Source organism: Candida pseudojiufengensis (genome assembly GCF_024610245.1).
Source record: "Candida pseudojiufengensis strain CBS 10847 chromosome Unknown scaffold6, whole genome shotgun sequence".
NCBI classification, from domain to species: Eukaryota; Fungi; Ascomycota; class Pichiomycetes; order Serinales; family Debaryomycetaceae; genus Lodderomyces; species Lodderomyces pseudojiufengensis.
The window spans coordinates 456641-479687 of record NW_026261522.1 but is presented as its reverse complement, the minus strand read 5'-3'; the positions used below and the strand labels follow the sequence as shown (position 1 = coordinate 479687).

The window sequence follows — 23047 nt, the reverse complement described above, 5'->3', positions numbered from 1 at the left end:
ACAAGGTTCATTATCCATTGGGTACTTAGTCATCTATCCTTGTATATAAGTTGTTGCAATTTTCTTTTATTTTTCAATAAAACTTCAAACTTACTCAATTTGGGATCTGAATCTAAACTTGATAACCAAGATTGAATGATTCGTCCATCAAATACTCCAGAGCTTTTGATGCTATCAAGTTTTAGAATGTTTTTTGAATTAATTTGTTTGTAATCTGTGTTTAAGAATTGTTTCTCTTCTTGATATAGCTTCAACTCATTTTCGCATTCATTCAAAACATTTATCATTTCCTCAGATTCAATGGTAAATAGTTCATAAACTCCGCCAGATATACTTCCGATTGTAACATAATGAAGTCCAAATTCGTATTCACGAGCCACTTGTGCAATAGCATTTATTTGTTCAGAATCGACGTTGAATCTAGTATATAACTCAAACTTAGAAGATTTGTCTGGTTTTGTATATAAGCAAATATTGCCAAGTGAATCCCCAGCAATCAATGTACCGATACTTTTGTTTGTGAATTGTGGAGCTGCAATTGAAGTAAAAAATTGATTTATAGCACTGTCAGTTTCTTTGGCATTTGCAATTGCACCATCTATAGAGTCCGATTCCGGTAAAATGCTGTCTTGATAAATTCCATTCAAAGCATCAACGAAATAAGCATTCTTCGATGAGACACAAATTTGATCAACTATGAAAGACGGGACGTGTCCAAAAACATCTTCTTTAACTTCTATGTTAAATACATACTTATAATCAGATAATACTAGTCTAATTAACAAAATCTGTGCTCCAGAAAGTAAGAAATTCTTCCCCTCGTCATAATCAAGATAATCTTCTCTAGAAGGAATTTGGCTTATATTCAGAAATTTGACATCAGCATTTTTATATGCACCTGGTAAATCCTCTTTGTTAATTAATTTAATACGTTGATCATGAATTTCAAATATGTACAACTGATTGATGTTTGAAGACGTCAAGCAGACAAATTTTTTAGAATCATTTTCCACACTAGCAAAACCAGTGAGCTCACATAAGTCCAAAATTACGGCATTATCAAATATTTTGAACCTATCGACCACTTTGAACGACTTCACTTCAATTAAAAAAAGTTCACTCAGAAAATCCGCATTTGGGTTGTATTGATCGTAAGATACTGCAATCATATAATCGTCCCCATCAATAGGCAAGCATTTGACAAATAATGTGGATGCACAAATGGATTGAGGCTTTAAAACTTTTGTTATCTCTCCAAATTCTATTCTCCACTTTTCAATTAATCCAGATTCATAGAACACAAGGACTTCATCATCTTTACCCTCTGAGAACTCAATATCAAAAACTCCTTGTTTCAAAATTTCAGTAATACCAATAGCATCAGTGTGCTTTGAAATTTTAGGTATATAAATCATATCCCGATTGTGAATGATCATGTTTCTTTTGCGTCTTTTTAACGAAAAAGGTCCATTGCCTTTGAGTTTTAGTGAATTTTGGGTGACTAATTTTGATGAATTATTCTGCATTGACAATTGTAGTCGTAGGAATGAACCATTTAAGGAAAGTAAAAACACATAAATTTCATAGCTAGTTATTTCTTTCTCATCAACTACTTGATCTATGTTGATGGAGCAGGAGCATATAGCAGACGAACTGTCCTCAGTTCGAGACAGTGAATATACCGACTCACAAAGTTTTTCATCTACTTGCCGCACCTGAAATTGTCCCGAGAAAAAGCAACAAACAACCCAGTAATAGTTCTCAAATTGAACGGCATCAAAACTAATAATTTCTCCAGCTTCTGGCTCAAATTCAACAATTCTAGTAGTTTTTTTAAGATAGTCGAACAAGTAGATTTTATTGTTGGAAATTATTATTGCAAAATTTTGATTAATGACAATTTTTCCATGTTGTATGGGCATACTCAAAATAGTTTCGTCATTCATTTTAAAATATTCTTTAGTTATAATCAAATTAAGTTTTTTAGTACGAAGCATATCCAATATATGATCATCTATTGTTGCATTTTCTTCATTGATTACCTTCAAATTTTCATCTATAATCATTGTTTTCAGTCCAGTTTCCTTCTCTCTTAAATCAACATAGACAAGCTTGTCATCTATTTTGCCTATCTTCAATGGGAACAACACATCATTTTGGAATGATACTAACACTTCGTAAGGGCACAAAGGGTTGCCATATTTTCGCAATTCACTACCCTCCCAACCTCCTTGACAGGTATAAATTTCATCACCGGTGGCACCAATTTTGAGGTCCAAGACAGGTGGACTGGATTCAATATAATCGAGGACATTAATATTCGGCTTGTTGGGTAAAATTTCAAAAAGTACAGACTTCGACAATTTTGAGAACTGTACAAATTTATTGGTTTCAATGTGGTGCAATCCACCAGCCAAAGGTATGGTCAAGGATCCGAGATCAATCATATTGATCTGATTTATTACCATGGAGTTCTGTGACGTCACTTCAATATCTATAAAAAGCATAAAACACTCTCCATTTGACGTAACTAATAAAGTTCTTCTCTCATCAATATGTTCAAATGATTTATAAATTAAAACACTTTTGCCCCTGCTGGGTTTATTGACTGTTAATATGACATGATTGGTTTTTGATTTCGTCAGAATTACAACATTTTTGATCAATTTAGACATTGATATGTATTTAAATTCCTCAGAAGGAAAGTAAAATAAGCTGGAGCTTGTTACAGCAAATATGCCACCCTGTTGACAGGAAAATAGTAGTGACGGATTTTCATCAAATATTGCAAATTGTCTCATGACTTCAATTTTCTTGTCTCGGGCATTATATTCATTAACTCGGATTGAATAAGCTGAAGATATATCCTTATACAAAATTGCAAATCTGGGATTTGGGCTTTTATCCTTGTGATTATTCAATGAAATTATTTGTTCAATGTCAATGTTTCCGATAGGGCAGGAATGGATTTTTAGCAGATGTTGTGAGTTTTCGAATGTGGTGACAACTTCCGTCGTTGATATTATTTGAGCATTAGCTTGAAAGAAGTAACATAAGATATACTCGTTTCCAGATACAATAATTGGTCTTTCAAGATTTATTGCGTGTTGTTGATTTTTAGTGGAAAATTGAGCTATTTTCTTGATTGTGATATCAATATCATCTAATACATTGAACGACTTTAGACGCATCGCATACAAGTTATAACAGCTATCTAGTAGCACTAAATAATGTTCGGAGTTACTACTAAAGTTTGCCCATGATAGGATGTTATTTTCCAATTGAGAGCTCGTTTTCTTAAGTAGTTTATTATCGACAAAAATATAATATGTTATTCTATTCCCTTGATTCGTTAGCAATATTTTGGATCCTTGAAAATTTAATGATGTCGAGTTTGTTATAGCGTTGTCCTCATTGACTTGTGTCAACAAAAGTGTAGCTTTACCCATAGAATCCCTTTGATCTGTAGTGCTTTGGTAAGAAGTCTGATTGTGTGAAGTCTTCAGGGTTCTCTACTTGTAATATAAGAAGTCAATTGTTTGATGAGGAACTTAGAATGTTGATTGTCATACGAACATGAATGTAGATCTAATTATGTTTTCTGGGTCGATATCGGTTGAGAGTTTTAATCAAAGCACCAAAAAAACCACAAAAACCTCAAGCACACAAAATTTCAAGATCTTGAATTCACCAATCCACAATCGATCTCAGTAAAGGCGTAACATATATCCATAGATGCACAAAGTTAGGTTAGGAAAAATTCAATACTTGTGAGTCTTTACTGCTACTCCTTATCTGTTATATTCATTTTCTGTGGAAAACCGTTCAAGGAGCTTTGAGGTAGAAGAATAATTCAAATATTTGAATCACTTGTGTGTTATCAATTCAATTGAGTGAAAAAGGTTGACTCGGTCTCCCGTATGTCCAACCTGACGAAAACAAAAGCTAAAGAAAGTCAACCAAAGTCATCTTTTGTCAAGAATTCGTGGAGTTTGAGAGGAATTTTGAATTTGAATGATTCACCTGGGGACACATCGTTAACTACAAAAGAAAAGAAGCTGTTGCCTCCAAATGTATTGGATCTGTCGGAAAATACTCTGGCAAATCCAGTGTATACGGCTAATTCTCCAGACTCAAAAAATGTGAACAAGTGCTTCTGCTGTGGAACTATTTTGACTTTTCCAAACAAAGCTAAAAAATACAAATGCTCAATTTGTCATACTACAAACATAATTGAATTAGCCCAATTAAAACATGATTCTTCACAAAATACCTTTGTTTCCTTGAATGAGGTCAACAGATTGGTGGAGAATTGTTTCACAGACACAACTTTGGAGCTGAACCAGAGCAAAACTTTGCATGACATTTTCTCTCCATTGTCTAGCTATCTATACAATGCATTTAGATCACAAAATATATTAAACAACTCATTCAAATTTCGGCATTCTAGCCGAAAACTACATCATCATTCCTCAAATATAAACTATATGGAAATTTATGAGGTTTTCAATTTGTTGACAAAACTCCCGACAAAGAGACCTTTATTTTCAGCTTTGAAAGGTGCCAGTGAAAACTTGAAAAGAATTCATATTTTATGCGATGAAGTTGCTCATTACAATTGGATTTTCATTTTACTTCACATTCCATTTTTATCAAGTTCATTAGTGGGTGGTACTTCTCATGATTCCAAAAAAAATCTTATGAAGGACGAACCAGAAATTAAAGTATTGTGTTACGATATATTAAAGAGATGTTTGGGTATTATATCGTGTATTGCGAACGATTTAGTGTTGAACTATTGGTCAAGCTGGATGTCTAATTATGATCTGTTCCATTTCATGCAAAGACTTGATGTCATAAATTTGTACATTACGTTTCAATTGAAAAAATATTTTTATTTAGCCAACAACCCACATATCAAATTATCGAATTCTCCTTCCTCAACATCTCCAGGAAATTTGGAAATCGATTTAAACTGTGAAGATCAGGAATATTTCCAAAATGTGAACTTGAAAGAGCACATATCATCATCTTCTCTGTTTTCACTTGCAGAACCACTCACATTTCCCAGAAATCAAATATCGACTGATCCATTTCCATTGAAACTGAAGAAAAGTACAAATCAAGCCACTAAGATCAAAATACATCAATATGGTAATGATTGGAGAATTCAATCTGCGTTAAAAGTCCTAACATTGTTTGTGAGGGCGAACAAGTTGAGAGGGAGAAAACAGTTACCAGCTTCAGCATTTTATAACTCATTAGTTGATTATGTGAATATTAGATTGGATTTTGATAGTTGGCAAAGCAATAAATCAGTTCAAAATTATAATAGTTCAAGTCAAGCGGAATTAAAATCGATCATTGGTTACATTCATGGAACTAGCAAAAATAAAAGTTTATTCAATGATGCGTTATTTTATATCTGTCAATATCCCTTTTTGATCTCGTTGGGCAGTAAGATATCGGTTTTGGAATACGAAGCAAAGAGACAAATGGAACGTAAAGCTGAAGAAGCTTTTATTAATTCGCTAGATAAAAGAGTTGTTATAGACGTATATTTTAGAATTAAAATAAGAAGAGATCATATTGTTCAAGATTCCTTGCAAGCTATAAGACTGAATATGGAGAATTTGAAGAAAAGTTTGAGAGTTCAATTTGTGAACGAACCAGGAGTTGATGCTGGTGGATTGAGGAAAGAATGGTTTATATTGTTAGTGAAGGAAATTTTCAATCCTCAAACTGGTATGTTTCACAATGTTGATGATTCCAATATGCTTTGGTTCAACGCTATATCTATTGACAACCATGAAATGTATCATTTATTTGGTGCTGTTTTAGGTTTGGCGATTTATAATTCCACAATATTAGAATTACAATTCCCCATTGCATTATATAAAATTTTATTGGGGAAATCTTTAAGTAAAGCTGATTATGGTCACTTGTATCCTCAAACTTATGATAATTTGTTAAAATTGAAAAAACTATCAGACGAAGAAATTCAAGATCTAAATATGACATTTGAAATTACATTCACAGACATATTTGGGACGTATTATACGAAGGAATTGATCCCTAATGGAAGTAAGACTTTATTGACTAAGTGCAATTTGGATGAATATTTAGACAAGTATATGATGTTTTGTATTAGAGATGGAATAAAATCACAAGTTGATTCGTTCACAAAAGGATTTAATAACGTGGTTGGTGGTAATGCATTATCATTATTCCTGCCTGAGGAAATCCAGCTACTTTTATGTGGAAGTAATGACCATACAATCGATGTTGAAACTTTGAAATCGATCACCAAGTATATTGGTTGGAATTCCAGATCTGATGCATCCAATTCAAAAATAATCAGTTGGTTTTGGGAATATATGGCAGAGGCTGATAATGTGAAACGAAAAAAAATTTTGACTTTTGTTACTGGTTCTGATAGAGTTCCTGCAACTGGCTTACAAAATTTGCCATTTAGAATAAGTTTATTGGGAAATGGTAATGATAGCAATAGATTGCCTTTAGCTCATACTTGTTTCAATGAATTGGCTTTGTATAATTATGTCAACAAACAAAAATTAGAAACTAAAATGAATTTAGCAGTTGAAGAAAGCTCTGGGTTTGGGATCAAGTAGTAAATTAATATATAAAAGCAATGCTATAGACAGAAGATCAAAACACCTCGTTTTTAGAGCAAGACATACAAGAAATCAGTGGATAGGTACTTTGTAATACATTAATGAAATTATGCTACCAAGTATTGTTTGATAAACCAATAGAAACATTGCGAAAAATTATTATCTTAATTTGTTAATACTGTATAGTAATAGAAAATAATACTACTGAAAAAAAAACTTGTAGAGTAGAGGTTTAATATTCAATTCAACTCAACTTAGTCCATTCACACCTATATACAAATATTATTAATCATGTCATCTCTTGCTTATAGATCATTGAAAAATGGTATAAGTTTGAAAAGTATGTTAAAAAGTTATAAGTCGGAGGTTTTATTTCACAGTGTCAAAATCTATTTCCATCACCAATCGTTCAATTTTAAAAGATTCATTCATTAAAGTGAGTTAAGTCAATGACATATTCTTCCGACAATATTGCAAATCTTCAAACTCAGAATTGGAATTAATTTGAATTAGGTTTACCTGATAATAAAACTTCTGTTCAAATTTCAAGAGTACTTTCATACTAACAATCAATTATTTTTAGACTCAATCAGAACTTTATCATCTACTTCATCACAATTATCAAACTATCAACAACCAGACTTTTCACAATATTTAAATCACAAAACTCCACAAGCCAGTAGAAATTTCACATACTTTATGGTTGGATCAATGGGATTATTATCAGCAGTAGGAGCTAAATCTACCGTAGACGCATTTCTTTCATCATTCGCCGCATCAGCCGATGTTTTGGCCATGGCTAAAGTTGAAGTCAAATTAGGTGCTATTCCAGAGGGTAAAAATGTTATTGTTAAATGGCAAGGTAAACCAGTATTCATAAGACATAGAACACCAGAAGAAATTGAAGAAGCTAATGAAGTAGATGTATCGAAGTTGAGAGATCCACAAACCGATGCCGATAGAGTTAAAAAACCTGAATGGTTAGTCATGTTGGGTATCTGTACTCATTTAGGTTGTGTGCCTATTGGTGAGGCTGGAGATTTCGGAGGTTGGTTTTGTCCTTGTCATGGTTCTCATTACGATATTTCTGGAAGAATTAGAAAAGGACCAGCCCCATTGAATTTGGAGATTCCAGCTTATGATTTCACAGATGATGAAACTTTGATGGTGGGTTGATCAAAAAATTGGAATAAACATCTATAAGAAAAATCATTTAATGTAATTAAAATTTAATAAATATCAAAAGCTTTCAAAATTTAGAACATTTGCGTACAAGAACCACTTGAGTGAACGAATGCGTTATCTAAACTACTAAAAATTTAATTAACGAAATAATACATAAATATAGACAATTGTAAGAAAGTACTCCAATGTTGACTCTATACGAAATCAAAAAACCTTGATAACAAATTTCAGACTTTAAATACCTCAATTTTAGCTTTTGCATGGTTTTTGGCTGTGACAACACAAAAAGCCGCACTGTTTAAATTAGTATTGAATGATCTTTCTACTCGAATTTGACCACTTTCAGGGTTTATTTCACAACCTAACCCTACGCAATCTTCAGGGTTATCACAAGTGATCTTCAAACCAAAATCGATCTTCTTATTTGGGAATTGATCTAAATAATTTGGATTGAATCCGATAGTTACGAAGGTATTTCCTGATTGATCCATGTTCATACCCGCAATGTATGGAGCCCAATTTCCTAAAGCATTATCCTTTGATCCCCAAACACAAGCATCTTTTGTTGCAATTCCAGGAAAGTTGACGTAATAATGAGCAGAAGTCCCTGCATAATATTCTGGTCCTGGAACAGCTAATTCTTGTTCGTTTCTTCCACAATTAGTTGGGATTAACATTGCTTCATTTCCAGGCAATACAGTTTGACAAAATGCAACATCTTTACCCACCTTATTAATGACCAGGACTGTACCTTTACCATCTACACATAGTGATTTGTCCTTAAAAGGTTTAGTTAATGAACCATCAGTCTCACATTTTAAACCACCATTTAATGAACTTGGAAACAGATAAGTGGAAACGGAAGCATCCCATTGATTCATTAATTGACCCGGTGGGCAGGCGTAAAGACAGTGCATTCCAGGTACACAAATTTGATCCGGACTCATTGCCCAACCTGCATTAGCTCCATTTGCAGCGACCTTGATAAGATTTAAATCATCCGGAAATGAACATTTTATGAAAGGACTGGCACATGCCAAAATTATAAAATTAAGTTGGTATGCAAAATATGATATTAATTTCATTTCTAGTTTTGGTTTTCATCTGGTCCTTACACTGTAGATCAAAGTCTTCGCCATAAGTACATATATATATATATCATTCCAGCTAAAAATCTTCATCGCAACATATTAGAGCTAATGATCCAACTTTTCAAAAACTCTATTGATGATTGTTGTTTCTTGTAGTTTTGTTAGCTGAGAATACTGGTAGTCTTGTTGTTTTAGTTAGATAATCAAACGATTCTAATTAAATGGTTGCAAAAAATTGGACAATATTATAATATGCAGTACCGAATCAATAACTTAAAACTGCTATATTATGTTACTTAGATTTCTTTTTGGAGAATATGTCAAACAAGATGTTATTTGAATATGTTTCTTTTCGCAGCCAAGTCTAGACCCTTAAAAGTAATGACGTCAATATATATGATAAATTGCATTGCAAAACACAAATCGTAGAAGTACAAACTTAAACTTTTTTGAATATTTATAATAGATTTTGTATTGTTATAGCATTACAATTATCGATAAACTGTAATCAATTCTTGAGCAAAATATCTCTTTCAAATTTAGCTTCTAAAACACTACCAAGGTTTGTTGATGGGATGTGCTAGAGTAAGGACTTGCTCACAAAAGACAGAGATAATAAATAAAAATGAGTTTCAAATAGGCAAATTCATTGTCGCAAACTAGATTTTGACACTCTACTTATTGTCTTATGTCGCGTGTTTCAGAAATAGTTTAATCTATTTGATTTATCAATAAAGTTTACTCTCTTTCATCTTAACCATAATTTGACATACTCATACAACCTTTTTCCTTCCAAACTCATGGCTGGTTCAATAACACGAGCCCTTAATTGGGATGATGTGTATGAACAACAATTCATAGCCGTTACACCTGTTGGAGATGAAGTAATACTTTACCAAACTAATCATGAAAGCACAACTTCTGAATCAAATTCTATGATTCAACTACTGTCTAGGTCAGGATTCGACGCAATTCAATGTTCCTCATATTCAAAAGTTAAACAAGGAATAATTGGAGTTGGTTCATCAGATGGGACAATTTCGGTTTTTGACATATCTAATCCTTCATTACCTACTTTGCATCTACGACCAAAACAAGCTAGAGTATGTAATTCAATATCTTTTAATGATTCCAACTCCATTGTTGCGGGTTATGAAAAGGGAAAATCAGATAATTCCTTACAGATTTGGGATATAGAAGAATACGCATCCGAAACATTAAATAATTTTAACGGAATATCTCATGAAAGACGTCCAATATCATCATACATTCCAAATGAAAGTATACTATCAGCAATATATTATGAAGATAATTCCACTAGTATTTTATGTGGAACTAATAAATATTTAAGAGAAATTGATACTAGAACGGACCAACCTATATTTCAACTAGCTACTAAATGTACATTGGGTATTATAATTGATCCCTTTCAACCTCACTTTTTTCAATCATATAGTGATGATGGTTCGCTATCTATATGGGATAGAAGAAAATTGACAAATAATCAAAGGCAACTAAAATCATCAAGCTCAAGCTCTACTACTACAATAGAAAGCCCTATCTTGCATTTCAGTAAATTACTTCAGGATTCTACATTAAATAAAAATGTTCGCCCTTGTGTTAGATATTCATCGACACGAAGGGGTGAATTTTCTGCTATTTTCAACGGTGACTTAATCAGAAGATGGCATACAGGTGTTGTTCCTTCTGACAGAATCGCATCAACTGCAACCTCAGCATCATCAACAAATCACAAATCAACCGAAAATACAATTCTACAAAACTTGACTCAACAATCTGCTAACCTTTACAAACCTAATGATGAATCCCTTTTTGTTTCAATGGTCTTAGATGTCAAAACCGATTATGAAAAGGTTGTGTCATATGATTATTCACCTGATATTTTATCTTTGACATCGACTAACTTTGTTTGCATGAGACAATCAGGTACGGTGTTTCGAATGCCAGTCGTTGAGTCCATTGAAGCTATGGATTTTAATCCTAAAAATGAATTTACTATTGTTGGTCCTGAAGGTCTTATGACCAAATTTTTATCAACCGACAAAATTCAAAATGATATTTTAAATTCAAGTAATAAAATTGATAAGTACGCGCAAATTGGGAACTTATCTTTAGATGACCGATACAGAGAAAACCTTAGTAGTGTTGATGATGAAAATTTGGACTTAGCAACTAGTACCAATGACGATGGCAGTGTGATAGAAAATAATATAATAAGAAAAAATCAATTATCTTCTCATAATGAGGGGTTTGAATATCCATTGGACGCTTATGTTGACTCAAACGCAATTTATACTAATGATATTTGCTACATCATTCGAAATAGAGTTTCGATGGGGTACGGGGTTAATCCAGATAAAAACATAGAGATTTTAGAGGAATTAGATCCAAATGATAATCAACTAGCTTTAAGGCATTTTTGGAAATGGCTCTCTCTTGCCAAGAAGGCATTAGACAAAGGAACAATGATATCGGACGGGATAGATCTTGGATATCAAGGTGTACAGGGAATTTGGAATGGAGTTGATGCTTTGAATAATCAAAACAGAGTTATAGCTAAAAGTGATAAAATTAGCGAATCTTGGTTTACTCAAGCTGTGAAATCAATTATAGCAGGCAAAGGTAAAAAATTCATTGGTATACATATACCAGAAGATAGTGAGAAAAAAGCACAAAGAAAACTATGTTTGATCGTATCAGGTTGGTACTTGACTGAAATTGAATTTGAAGAAAAACTTCAATTACTTATATCCTTGGGTTATATCTCAAAAGCTGCTGGCTGGGCTGTATTTCATGGAAATGTTTCAAAAGCAATTGAAATTTTGAGTAATTCCAAAAGGGAAAAATTAAGATTAATGGCAACTGCAGTAGCTGGGTATTTGGCTTACAAAAATACTAATGTAAATAGCCCATGGAAAGATCAATGTCGAAAAATGGCATCAGAATTGGATGACCCTTATTTGAGGGCTATATTTGCATTTATTGCAGATGATGATTGGTGGGATGTATTAGATGAACACTCATTACCATTAAGAGAAAGAATTGGAGTTGCGATCAGAAATTTATCAGATAAAGATTTATCAGTATACCTTAATAGGATTGCAGATACTGTTGTTCATAAAGGGGAATTAGAGGGTTTGATTTTGACAGGGATTACCCCTAGAGGAATAGATCTATTACAAAGTTATGTTGACAGAACTAGTGATGTACAAACAGCAGCATTAATTTCTGCATTCGCGTGTCCCAGATATTTTGTTGATGACAGGGTTAAACATTGGATTGACTGCTATAGATCTATGATGAATAGTTGGAGTATGTTTAGTTATAGAGCAAAATTCGATGTTAATCGAACAAAATTGTCAAGAACATTTGATGGTCATGCATCGATAAAGGCAACTCCCAAACAAGTATATTTGCAGTGTATAAGATGCAATAAAAATATATCAAAACCAAAAAATGCAATAAATAATTCCATTTCATCAACAAATAATAGTTATTCCAATTCAACAACATTACTGTCAAATTATAACACTGTTAATAATCAAGTATTATTGAAACAATTTTCCAAAACAAATAATAAAAAGAATGAATTATTAAATCTGTGTCCTCATTGTGGTGCTCCTTTACCAAGATGCTCAATTTGTTTAATGTCATTAGGATCTGAAATTGATACTGATTTTAATAAAAAAAGTAATAACTTTAATTCAAATTCATCAATGATAAAGAAAAAAATTGATAAAAATTTTAAAAGTTGGTTTAGTTTTTGTTTAAGTTGTAATCATTGTTATCATGCTTTTCACGCTGAAGAATGGTTTTCAACTCATTATGTATGTCCAGTCCCAGATTGTGAATGTCAATGTAATAGTAAATAATGAGAAATAGATATATATACTTTAATAAAGACTTTCACCAAATTCTGTAAACTTTCGTAAATCAATTTTAATTTATAATGTTAATACTGCTAATTAATATGGTATTTAATAACAACAAGTACGATATACGATACGAATAAAATAAAAAGAGTGGAGTGAACACAAAAAAATTTGATCCTTTAGTCTATAAAAAATTAACTATAGAGATCAAAAGGGAATAAATAAATAAAAAAAAAAAACCTATCAACAACAAGACTGATCAATCAATAACAACAACATCTAAAACAATACATTGATTCAGAATCCAGGATATACACTTCATAAATACAATCAAACGTTTTGGCTTTTTTATATTCAACGTTCATATCTGTATTAAACTAAAAACGAATCTCAAGATTTTAAATCACGTTAGATTCAATCATAATTGCAATTTATCATATCAAATTCTTATTTCTTAAACAACGTACATTCGTTCATTATCTTAATTTTTTCTTTTTCAATTGGACTTTATTTCAGATTTTGGAATCCTACTGGAGATCAAGGAACAGTACAATAAAGTAATCAGGATAAAAATCAATTAATATAACTCAAAAAAGTAAATAATAAGTATGTCGAGACAAGGGCCGAATCAAAATAAACTAAATCATGGTATTAAAGGTCAATTTATTGTAGAACATAATCAAAATCAAAATCAAAATGTGAACGATGTCATTAAAGATATTAGGGGAAAGATAGAAATTGAACAGAATATCATTCAAGGATATCAAGATGTCAAAAAAAGTTCTCAAAATACAGAGGTGATTCAAAAGTGTAAATCAAAAATCATTGAATCTCAAACATTAATCGATTACTACCAAGAATCCATCAACAAATTGATTAGACAACTGCAAAAATCAAAAAATAAAATAAATACCAATTCATCGGATGATAGAAGTTCAGTAATATCAGAATACAAACCAAATTATTCTAGATTTGATTTAATAAAGTATGAATGTCCTTCTTTGGGTCATAAAATTCAACATATGATACAACAACTACAATTTAAACTACAAGTAGAAAATCAATATAAAGAAGCTAATCAAAAAATTTCACATTTGTATTTATTAGATGGTGATAAATCATCTTCTAATGCGGCTGAAGGTGGTAAAGCTGAAAGTGACCAAAGGATCCAATTATTAGAAAAAGCTTTGAAAAAGTATCAAAATTTCAATATCAACTCAGAAGATTTTAATAGAGATTATGAAATGATGGATACACCTAAACATACGAGGAAACCTTTAAGTGGTAAATTGAGTATTGGTATTACTTGTGTTAGAGATGTTGATCATATTGCTACTGCTGGTTTTAAGAAAAGGGAAACAATTATTACTATTAAGATCGATGATGTCGAGAAAGCAAGAACTAAACCTTCTAAAAATGATAACTGGAATGAAGAATTAATCATAAATGTCGATAAAAGTCATGAAATTGAAATTTCAGTAATGGATAAACAAGGATCTAATTTTGCTCCAATTGCAGTGAATTGGCTTTCTTTATTTGACTTGGCAGAAGAAATTCGTAAAAAGAAAGTTGCTAAAGATCAAGGTGCAAGTGGTTGGTTACCTGCTAGTAATTTACCTCAAACAAATGGAAATAATGGAAATACTGGATATGGAGGGGTTAATGATGCTTCGAACTTATCTCTATCATATCAACAACAGAACAACATCTCACCATCAAAATCACCAAGTAAACATGACACCAATGGAAATGAAGATCCTAATGACAATCAAAAAGTTTCAGTTAATACTTGGATTAGTTTAGAACCTTGTGGTCAAATGCTTATTAATCTTAATTTTGAAAAATCAATATCTCAAGGTAAACAATTTAGAGGTCCATTAGGACGTCATGGTGCTATTCGTCAAAGAAAAGAAGAAGTTTTTGAACAACAAGGTCATCAATTTGTACAAAAGCAGTTTTATAATATTATGTGTTGTGCACTTTGTGGAGAATTTTTACGTTATACTGGATTTCAATGTCAAGATTGTAAGTTTTTATGTCACAAAAAATGTTATCAAAAAGTTGTTACTAAATGTATTTCAAAATCTGGTGCTGATTATGATGCTGCGCAATTGAAACATCGTATTCCACATAGATTTGAAGCTATTACAAATCATGGTACCAAATGGTGTTGTCATTGTGGTTATTTATTACCATGGGGTAAGAAGAATGCAAGAAAATGTTCTGAATGTGGTGTAATGTGCCATGCTCATTGTACTCATTTGGTACCAGACTTATGTGGTATGTCATTACAAATGGCTAATGAAATTCTTGCAACAATTAAATCAACAAAAGTTTCACCAAAAAAACCTAAGCAAATTGCTCAAGAAACAGGTTATGCCTCACAAGAACCTAAGTATTACCGTCAACAAGAATCTGAAAAAACATTACCACCAAAACCACCTGTACATCGTTATCCTGAGACAGAATCGACCCAATCGTCAAAGGATTTATCAGATGATGAAATTGAAAAAGAATATGATTCAAGATTACCAACTACCACTCAAAAATCATATCAACAACCAATAATTGATTCACCTTATGATCCAAATGCAAGAACTAATAGACGTCGTCCGCCGTTTGAAGAACAACCATCATTAGCTCAATTTAGAACAGCATCTCATCCAAGAGTACAACCTCCACAGCTCCAACAACAACATCAAGATCAACAACAACAACGTAAACCATATGATACTAATGGTCGTGAAGCTAAACATGCTCAAATTGGAATACCTGATATTTCTATTTCAAAAGATGAATTTAATAATTTTGATTATCACAACCATAATACAGAACATCAAATAATATCTCAGGAAGAATCAAAAGAATTTGTTAGTCCATTCATTGATCAACCTCAAATATTAAAACAACAAGAACTACAACAACAAGATGTTATTCCTGAATTACAACAACAAGTTGATCAAATTCAAATTGAAACTAAACCAAATCATCAAAAAACCCATTCAGTTGGTACAACATCAACAACAAATGGTAGTAGTAATAATAATAAAGTAACTAAACAAAAACGTCGTAGAAGAAAAGTTGGATTAGATGATTTTCAATTTTTAGCAGTTTTAGGTAAAGGAAATTTTGGAAAAGTTATGTTAGCAGAATCAAGACATACATCAAAATTATGTGCAATAAAAGTTTTAAAAAAAGATTTTATTGTTGAAAATGATGAAAGTGAAAGTGTTAAAAGTGAAAAAAGAGTATTTTTAACAGCAAATAAACAAATGCATCCATTTTTATTAAATTTACATTGTTGTTTTCAAACTGAAAATCGTATATATTTTGTAATGGAATATATTTCAGGTGGAGATTTAATGTGGCATATTCAAAAAAATAGATTTAGTGCAAAAAGAGCAAAATTTTATGCATGTGAAGTTTTATTAGGTTTAAAATATTTTCATGATAATGGTATAATATATAGAGATTTAAAATTAGATAATATTTTATTAACAACAAAAGGTCATATTAAAATTGGAGATTATGGATTATGTAAAGAAAATATGTGGTTTGAAAATAAAACTTCAACATTTTGTGGAACTCCAGAATTTATGGCTCCTGAAATTGTTGCAGGAAAACATTATGATCGTAGTGTTGATTGGTGGGCTTTTGGAGTATTATTATTTCAAATGTTATTATGTCAATCTCCATTTAAAGGTGATGATGAAGATGATATTTTTAATGCTATTGAACATGATGAAGTTAAATATCCTATAAGTTTATCAAGAACAACAGTATTAATATTACAAGCTTTATTAACAAAAGATCCTTCACAAAGATTAGGTTCATCAAAAAGAGATGCAGAAGAAATTATGGAACATTTATATTTTCAAGATATAAATTTTGATGATGTTTTAAATTGTCGTATTCAACCTCCTTATATTCCAGAATTAAGTTCAGAACATGATTATTCAAATTTTGATCAAGAATTTACTTCTGAAACTCCAAGATTAACTCCTGTTGAAACTGTTTTAACTTCTGAAATGCAAGAACAATTTAGAGGTTTTAGTCATATTTCTGAAGGTGCAATGGTTTAAAATAAATAAATTATAGCTTACAAATTAATAAAATAATGATTATACTAATAATATATCATAATCTATCTATAATTTACCTATATTCTATAAATACCTACCTGTTTAGAAAAAAAATATAAACCCATAGTCTAATCATAAAATGTCATAATCTCATCAAACGCATTAAAATTTATAGGAAGTAAAATCTGTCTTAAGTAATAATACAACAACCTTTCTTACTAGTTCTTTCCTTTTGTTTCGTTCTTTTACCATATTTTTCAATAGTATTTTCGTATTGATTTGATCGTATTTTCCCACTACTTATCTTCTTCTCACTTATACTATCATCAATATAATTTGGTATTGGAAAATTAGCTAAAGTAGAAGTTTCAGAAAGATGTTTTTGATAATTTTGTAAAGTTGTTGATAACCTAACTAATGATGGATTTGATAATGTTAATTTTGGTCTTGGTTGTTGTATAGTTGTTGTTGCCATTGCTTCTTGTTTGTTATCGTCATTTAAATTAATTTCTTGACTTGTTGATGGGGTTTTATTTGATTTATTTGGGTTTATTATTGATGATTCATAATTTGAAATGCTATTACTATCTGTATTTCTCATAGTATTAGTTAATTCTTCTTCATTACTACTTTTAAAATCCGAATGCTTTTTATTATTTTCATTTTCATTTAAATTTAATATTTCATTAAAACATTCATTTATACCAACATTCAATTTTGAAGAAGTTTCAAAAAATGCTAAACCACCTAACTTTTTACACATTTCTTCACCTTGTTCATATTCTATAACTCTTTCTCTTTCTAAATCTGATTTTGAACCAACTAAAATAAAAGGTGGAATTTTTTCACCATAATTATCTTCTTTTAATTTTACTTCTTCTTCATCATTATTACCCTTATAAAAAGTTTTTATAAAATTTAAAAATTCTTCAATCATTTCAAAACTTTCTAAATTATCAATTGAATATAAAAACATTAATCTTGAAGCATTTAAAATTGAAATCTTTTTGGAATTTAAATACATATCTTCATGAAAATCAGAATCATAAATGATAGATTGTTTAATTTTGTTATTTTTTAAATCATAATCTTGTTTTATATAAATTTCTTCATTATCTAATTTTAAATTTTCATCAAATATTCCATATATGTATCTATTAATTAATGAAGTTTTTCCAACATTAGTTGCTCCTATTACACATACATCATAGTTCTTTGTTAAAACATGAAGATTATCTCGATAATTCTCCATGATATTTTTTGATGCTTTGTGTTTTTCCACGCTTTTGAATTAAAACGTTTCTTTTATTTAAGTAATATGTGATTATTCACTCTTGATGTCGTTTAACTCAATTCAAATTCAGTTTATATAAATAAGTTCTTTTTTTTTTAATATTGCTAGAAAATTACGTATATGAAATATTATTGATATAAGTAATTTAAATTGAATATATTTCTATGTCTATTTGCTTAAGTAAGTCTTTAAACGTTTCTTCGTCAGGGTTGGTGGGGTATGGAAGTAAAACTCGTTAGAAATTGATTGTGAAAAGAAAAGAAAAAGAAAGAAGGGTATATATAAACTATTGTGATTAATGTATATGTTTTAAGTTATTAACCCTTTTTTAAACTTTAGATTTCGTAACGGGGGAATTTCTTTTTTTGTTTAAACTTAAATTTTTATTTTATTTTATATTTTAATATTTTTTTTTTTTTATTTTTTTTTTTTTTTTTTTTTTTTTTTTTTTTTTTTTTTTTTTTTTTTTGTTTTTTGTTTCAAATTAAAAAAAACTCAAATTAAAACCAACTCAAATTAAAAACAACAACCATTTACTAACAAATGTCCACAGTTCGTAGTCGACTCACCAGGAGCTATCTGGCCCCAGAATCTAGTTACCTGTACCTTCTTGACTAATATGCATATTAATGAAAATCATCCAGCCAACGGTTGGCAGATATCTAGGCTTCTTTTCTTTTTAATTGTTTTTATTACTGGGTTCATTTACTATTGGTTTCCTGGATATATCTTTTCAGCATTATCATATTTTTCATGGATAACTTGGATTAGACCAAATAATGTTACAATAAATCAAATTTTTGGATCATCCTCTGGTTTAGGTATGCTTCCAAATTCATTTTCATTAGATTGGAATCAAATTGCAGGTTATGTTGGTTCTCCATTAATCCCACCAGCAGGAACTATTGCAACTATTTTACTTTCGATGGTTCTTATTTTCTGGATTGTTGTTCCAGCTATCTCATTTACAAATACTTGGTATGGTGACTATGTTCCAATTTCTTCATCAGGATCATTTGATAGATATCAACAAACTTACAATGTCAGTAAAATTGTTAATAAAGAAACTTTGACTTTTAATGAACAAGCTTATAAGGAATATTCTCCATTATTTCTTTCAACTACTTTTGCTATTTCCTATGGTTTATCATTTGCATCTATTTTAGCTACAATTGTTCATACTATATTATTCCATGGTCCAGAAATGATTGATCAAATAAAAGTTAAAGAAAAACCAGATGTTCATAACAGATTAATGGCAAGATATAAAAGGGTTCCAGAATGGTGGTTTTTAATTTCATTCTTGATTTTCTTTGCTTTATCCATTGTCACAATTAAATGTTGGAATACTGAAATGCCAGTTTGGTGTTTAATTATTGCATTACTTATTGCATTAGTCTTTTTGTTACCAGTCGCTATCATTTATGCTAAAACTAATATTGCTGTTGGTTTAAATGTCGTTACGGAATTCATTATTGGTTACATGTTACCAGGTAAGCCAGTTGCTATGATGTTTTTCAAAACTTTTGGTTATATAACAAATAATCAAGCTGTTACTTTTGCACAAGATATGAAATTAGGTCATTATATGAAAATCTCACCATACAATTTGTTCTTTTCCCAATTTGTGGCTGCTATTTGGTCATGTTTTGTTCAAATTGCTGTAATGAGATGGTCATATGGTGCTATTGATGGTTTATGTACCCCTCATCAAGAAGCTGGATTCAATTGTCCAGGTGCTAAAGTTTTCTTTAATGCTTCAATCATTTGGGGTGCTATTGGTCCACAACGTCAATTTTCGCATGGTCAAATTTATTACGGAACCTTATTTTTCTTCATTGTCGGTGCTGTTTTACCTGTTATTAATTGGTTAATTTTGAAAAAATGGCCAAATAGTTTGATTAAATATTTACATTGGCCAGTTTTCTTTTCTGGTACTGGTTTGATTCCACCAGCAACTCCATATAATTATACTTCATATTGTTGTGTTGGTTTACTTTTTGGTTGGTGGATTAAAAGAAAATACTTCCATTGGTGGGCTAAATATAATTATTCATTATCTGCTGGATTAGATATTGGTCTTGCTTGGTCATTATTAATCATTTCATTAGCTATGGGTTTAACTCAAACTGATTTCCCAAGTTGGTGGGGTAATAACGTTGTCAATAACACATTAGATACTAATGTTACTACTAACATACGAAAAATACTTAATGAAGGTGAAGCTTTCGGTCCAGCAAGTTGGTAATTGGTGTATATATGTATATTTTCTTGAACAATAATAAATTTTAATGTAGGTTTAATTGAAATATTTTCTGGGTACTCTGTTGTTAAACTCAGCCAGACTACGAATCTAATAAACGTTAATTGTATTGTAAAAAATAACTCATTCAGGTAGAATTACATGTTGGTAATACGTTTGAGAGAAATTAGATTTTATTAAAAAAAAATAGTTGTAAAAAAGAAAAGTTAAAAATATCTGAGTGGGACGAGATTCGAACTCGCGCCTCCGAAGAGATCAGGAAATTATTTACAACACGACGTTACAAATGTTTTGGTAAGGTTCTCCTTACCCTGACGCCTTAACCAGCTCGGCCACCCACTCATTTCACAAAAATTTTGAAACTTGCAAAATATAAGTAGTACAAAATTAAACCCGATTTCCGATTAATATTGCTTAGTTTGACGCTTCTTGTGAATGTTGAAATTTCGCAGATGTATGAATTAGCTTCAGGAATGCATAATTATTGTAATTTTTATATTCACTTTTAATTGAGGCAAGTTAATTTTGTTTGTCATCGTTTGTTGATCTATTGAGGTTAAAATTTTGACGAAATTTTTCAAATATTGACCATCAAATACTCAGCATTACGTTAAACCATAAATTCTCAATTACCAAAGAATAACTATCGTTATGCCATGATTCACCATTGCACGTTACTTGAATAATGAAATTTTTATACGGTGTATATAGATTTTTGAAATTGTGTAGGAATTGTTGCACAGATGTTTTAAAATTCTTGTACAAAATTAGTACCTTAAAATATGTAAGGTACGACACTCTAAAATAAGAAGATGTCAAAAATTATATAATTTCATGGAAAAACAACAATGAATAGTAAAGTCTTTTTAGCCAAACTCTCAAATCGTCAAGATTTTTAAAAATTTTCCACACGCCAAATTTTTATCGTCTAAATTTTTACATAAATTAATGGCAATCTTACACAAATTATTAAAATTAATATATTTAATTACATACTATCTTACATGATCACACAACACTTACTACCAGAGCTTGATTTTGTATGAACTTTTGTAGATTGATTGTCTCTTTGTTGCTGATACGAACTCTTTTCAAGCTCAGTATTATTATTATTAATATTATTTCTGTTATTAGTAGAATTATCAATCTTATTGTCTGTCAAAATGTTATTATTTGATTGATCTAATTTTTGCTTTTCCTTTTGTTGTTTCCTTTCAGCACTAATTGCTGCTTCTTTTCGCATTATTTGTCTCACAACATCAATAAAAGCTTCGTCAACATTTGTTTTATACATCGCACTAGTTTCATAAAATGGTACTAAACCCCAATCTTGACTAACTTTGACTCCATCTTCTATGGAAAGAACTCTATCTTCATCTAAATCACATTTATTACCTATTAAAACCATTGGAACATTATCACTATCTTTGATTCTTAAGACTTGTTCACGTAAGGCTAATAATTCTTTTAATGAGTTTTCGTCAGTTACTGAATATACTAAAAGGAATCCCTTTCCACTTTTTATATAAAGTTCTCTCATAGCTGTAAATTGAGCAACCCCAGCGGTATCCAAAATCTCCAAATCACATGCACGTCCATCAACTTCTATTTGTTTTCTATATGAATCTTCAATTGTTGGATCATAACTTTCAATATATACACCTTGAACAAATTGAACTGTTATTGAGGATTTTCCAACCCCACCAGCACCAAGAACAACGACTTTATAGTCTGTCAAAAGTTAGTAATTTTATATCTAATTTGAATAGGTTATAACTATAACATACCTCTCATTTATAGCACTCAATTGAAAAAGATGTTTACATTTTCAAAACAATTATTTTTTATTTTTTTTTCTTTTTTTAAAGATCTTGGAGTTTATTAAAATTACGCGATTAATTTTGATTTTGATTACTTTGATAGGAATTATATTTATAGGGATATTTAGAAGATTAAGAGAGTATATTGATCTTTAGATATTTATATTCTTAAATTATTCACTACTAGTTAGCGAAGATAAACCCAATAAACCTAATAAACCAAATTTGAAATACTGATTTTCACTAATCAATATAGTAATATAACCAATAAATGGTAAATAACCCTTAACAGTACCAACTAAATCATTCTTTTGATTTAAATATGATTGTTTTTTTGCATATAAAGATAAATCATCAACTGCGTTATTATCACCTTTTGTTAACAACAATTGTTTTTCCAGATTATGATGTTCTCTTAATACTCTATGTACAATTGGAATTGTTTTACCTTCTATTTCATAGACCACTATATCTCCTACTTTTTGTCTCTCATCTCTGTTCCATAAAAATAATATATCACCTCTTTGAAAAGCAGGTTCCATAGATCCAGATAACACCACAACTATTGGGGAATGTGAATTAGCTAGTATTGATAACGACTTCCATATCATAAATGCTGACGAGAATACATAAGCTAGTGTCAAGAATTGACTCAATTGTTGACGCAAATTCATTATGCTTTGAATACTAATGTTGATTGTATGTGTTGTTGTTAACGAAAATTTAAATGTAAAACTGGAGGAAAGTTATTTAATTTTGCGACACGACGTGATTGAACTCAAAA

At 30.6% G+C, this 23047-nt stretch overlaps 10 protein-coding genes across 10 annotated transcripts; 5 read left to right on the top strand and 5 right to left on the bottom strand. All coding sequences in view use genetic code 12, as the record gives it.

Moving 5' to 3' along the window:
• Nucleotides 1-29: 29 nt before the first annotated feature.
• On the bottom strand, nt 30-3449 carry KGF55_000306 (uncharacterized protein; the record flags this gene model as incomplete). The annotated part of the gene is made up of 1 exon (XM_051757842.1): nt 30-3449. One exon carries the CDS (start codon nt 3447-3449, stop codon nt 30-32), a length of 3420 nt encoding a protein of 1139 aa, XP_051617044.1.
• Nucleotides 3450-3920: 471 nt separating this feature from the next.
• KGF55_000305 (putative E3 ubiquitin-protein ligase) lies at nt 3921-6632 on the top strand (the record flags this gene model as incomplete). The annotated part of the gene is made up of 1 exon (XM_051757831.1): nt 3921-6632. One exon carries the CDS (start codon nt 3921-3923, stop codon nt 6630-6632), a length of 2712 nt encoding a protein of 903 aa, XP_051617043.1.
• A 294-nt stretch (nt 6633-6926) lies between these two features.
• RIP1 (ubiquinol--cytochrome-c reductase catalytic subunit) lies at nt 6927-7811 on the top strand (the record flags this gene model as incomplete). The annotated part of the gene is made up of 2 exons (XM_051757820.1): nt 6927-6975; nt 7219-7811. 2 exons carry the CDS (start codon nt 6927-6929, stop codon nt 7809-7811), a joined length of 642 nt encoding a protein of 213 aa, XP_051617042.1.
• A 236-nt stretch (nt 7812-8047) lies between these two features.
• On the bottom strand, nt 8048-8905 carry KGF55_000303 (uncharacterized protein; the record flags this gene model as incomplete). Its single annotated transcript, XM_051757809.1, has 1 exon — nt 8048-8905. One exon carries the CDS (start codon nt 8903-8905, stop codon nt 8048-8050), a length of 858 nt encoding a protein of 285 aa, XP_051617041.1.
• An 806-nt stretch (nt 8906-9711) lies between these two features.
• On the top strand, nt 9712-12804 carry KGF55_000302 (uncharacterized protein; the record flags this gene model as incomplete). The annotated part of the gene is made up of 1 exon (XM_051757798.1): nt 9712-12804. One exon carries the CDS (start codon nt 9712-9714, stop codon nt 12802-12804), a length of 3093 nt encoding a protein of 1030 aa, XP_051617040.1.
• A 608-nt stretch (nt 12805-13412) lies between these two features.
• On the top strand, nt 13413-16886 carry PKC1 (protein kinase C; the record flags this gene model as incomplete). Its single annotated transcript, XM_051757787.1, has 1 exon — nt 13413-16886. One exon carries the CDS (start codon nt 13413-13415, stop codon nt 16884-16886), a length of 3474 nt encoding a protein of 1157 aa, XP_051617039.1.
• A 190-nt stretch (nt 16887-17076) lies between these two features.
• Nucleotides 17077-18138, bottom strand: RAS2 (Ras2p; the record flags this gene model as incomplete). The annotated part of the gene is made up of 1 exon (XM_051757776.1): nt 17077-18138. One exon carries the CDS (start codon nt 18136-18138, stop codon nt 17077-17079), a length of 1062 nt encoding a protein of 353 aa, XP_051617038.1.
• Nucleotides 18139-18799: 661 nt separating this feature from the next.
• On the top strand, nt 18800-20428 carry KGF55_000299 (uncharacterized protein; the record flags this gene model as incomplete). The annotated part of the gene is made up of 1 exon (XM_051757765.1): nt 18800-20428. One exon carries the CDS (start codon nt 18800-18802, stop codon nt 20426-20428), a length of 1629 nt encoding a protein of 542 aa, XP_051617037.1.
• Nucleotides 20429-21443: 1015 nt separating this feature from the next.
• RSR1 (Ras family GTPase) lies at nt 21444-22237 on the bottom strand (the record flags this gene model as incomplete). The annotated part of the gene is made up of 2 exons (XM_051757754.1): nt 21444-22174; nt 22231-22237. The coding sequence occupies 2 exons, from the start codon at nt 22235-22237 to the stop codon at nt 21444-21446; spliced, it is 738 nt and encodes a 245-aa protein (XP_051617036.1).
• Nucleotides 22238-22436: 199 nt separating this feature from the next.
• On the bottom strand, nt 22437-22937 carry KGF55_000297 (signal peptidase complex catalytic subunit; the record flags this gene model as incomplete). Its single annotated transcript, XM_051757743.1, has 1 exon — nt 22437-22937. The coding sequence occupies one exon, from the start codon at nt 22935-22937 to the stop codon at nt 22437-22439; it is 501 nt and encodes a 166-aa protein (XP_051617035.1).
• Between the last annotated feature and the right edge of the window lie 110 nt (nt 22938-23047).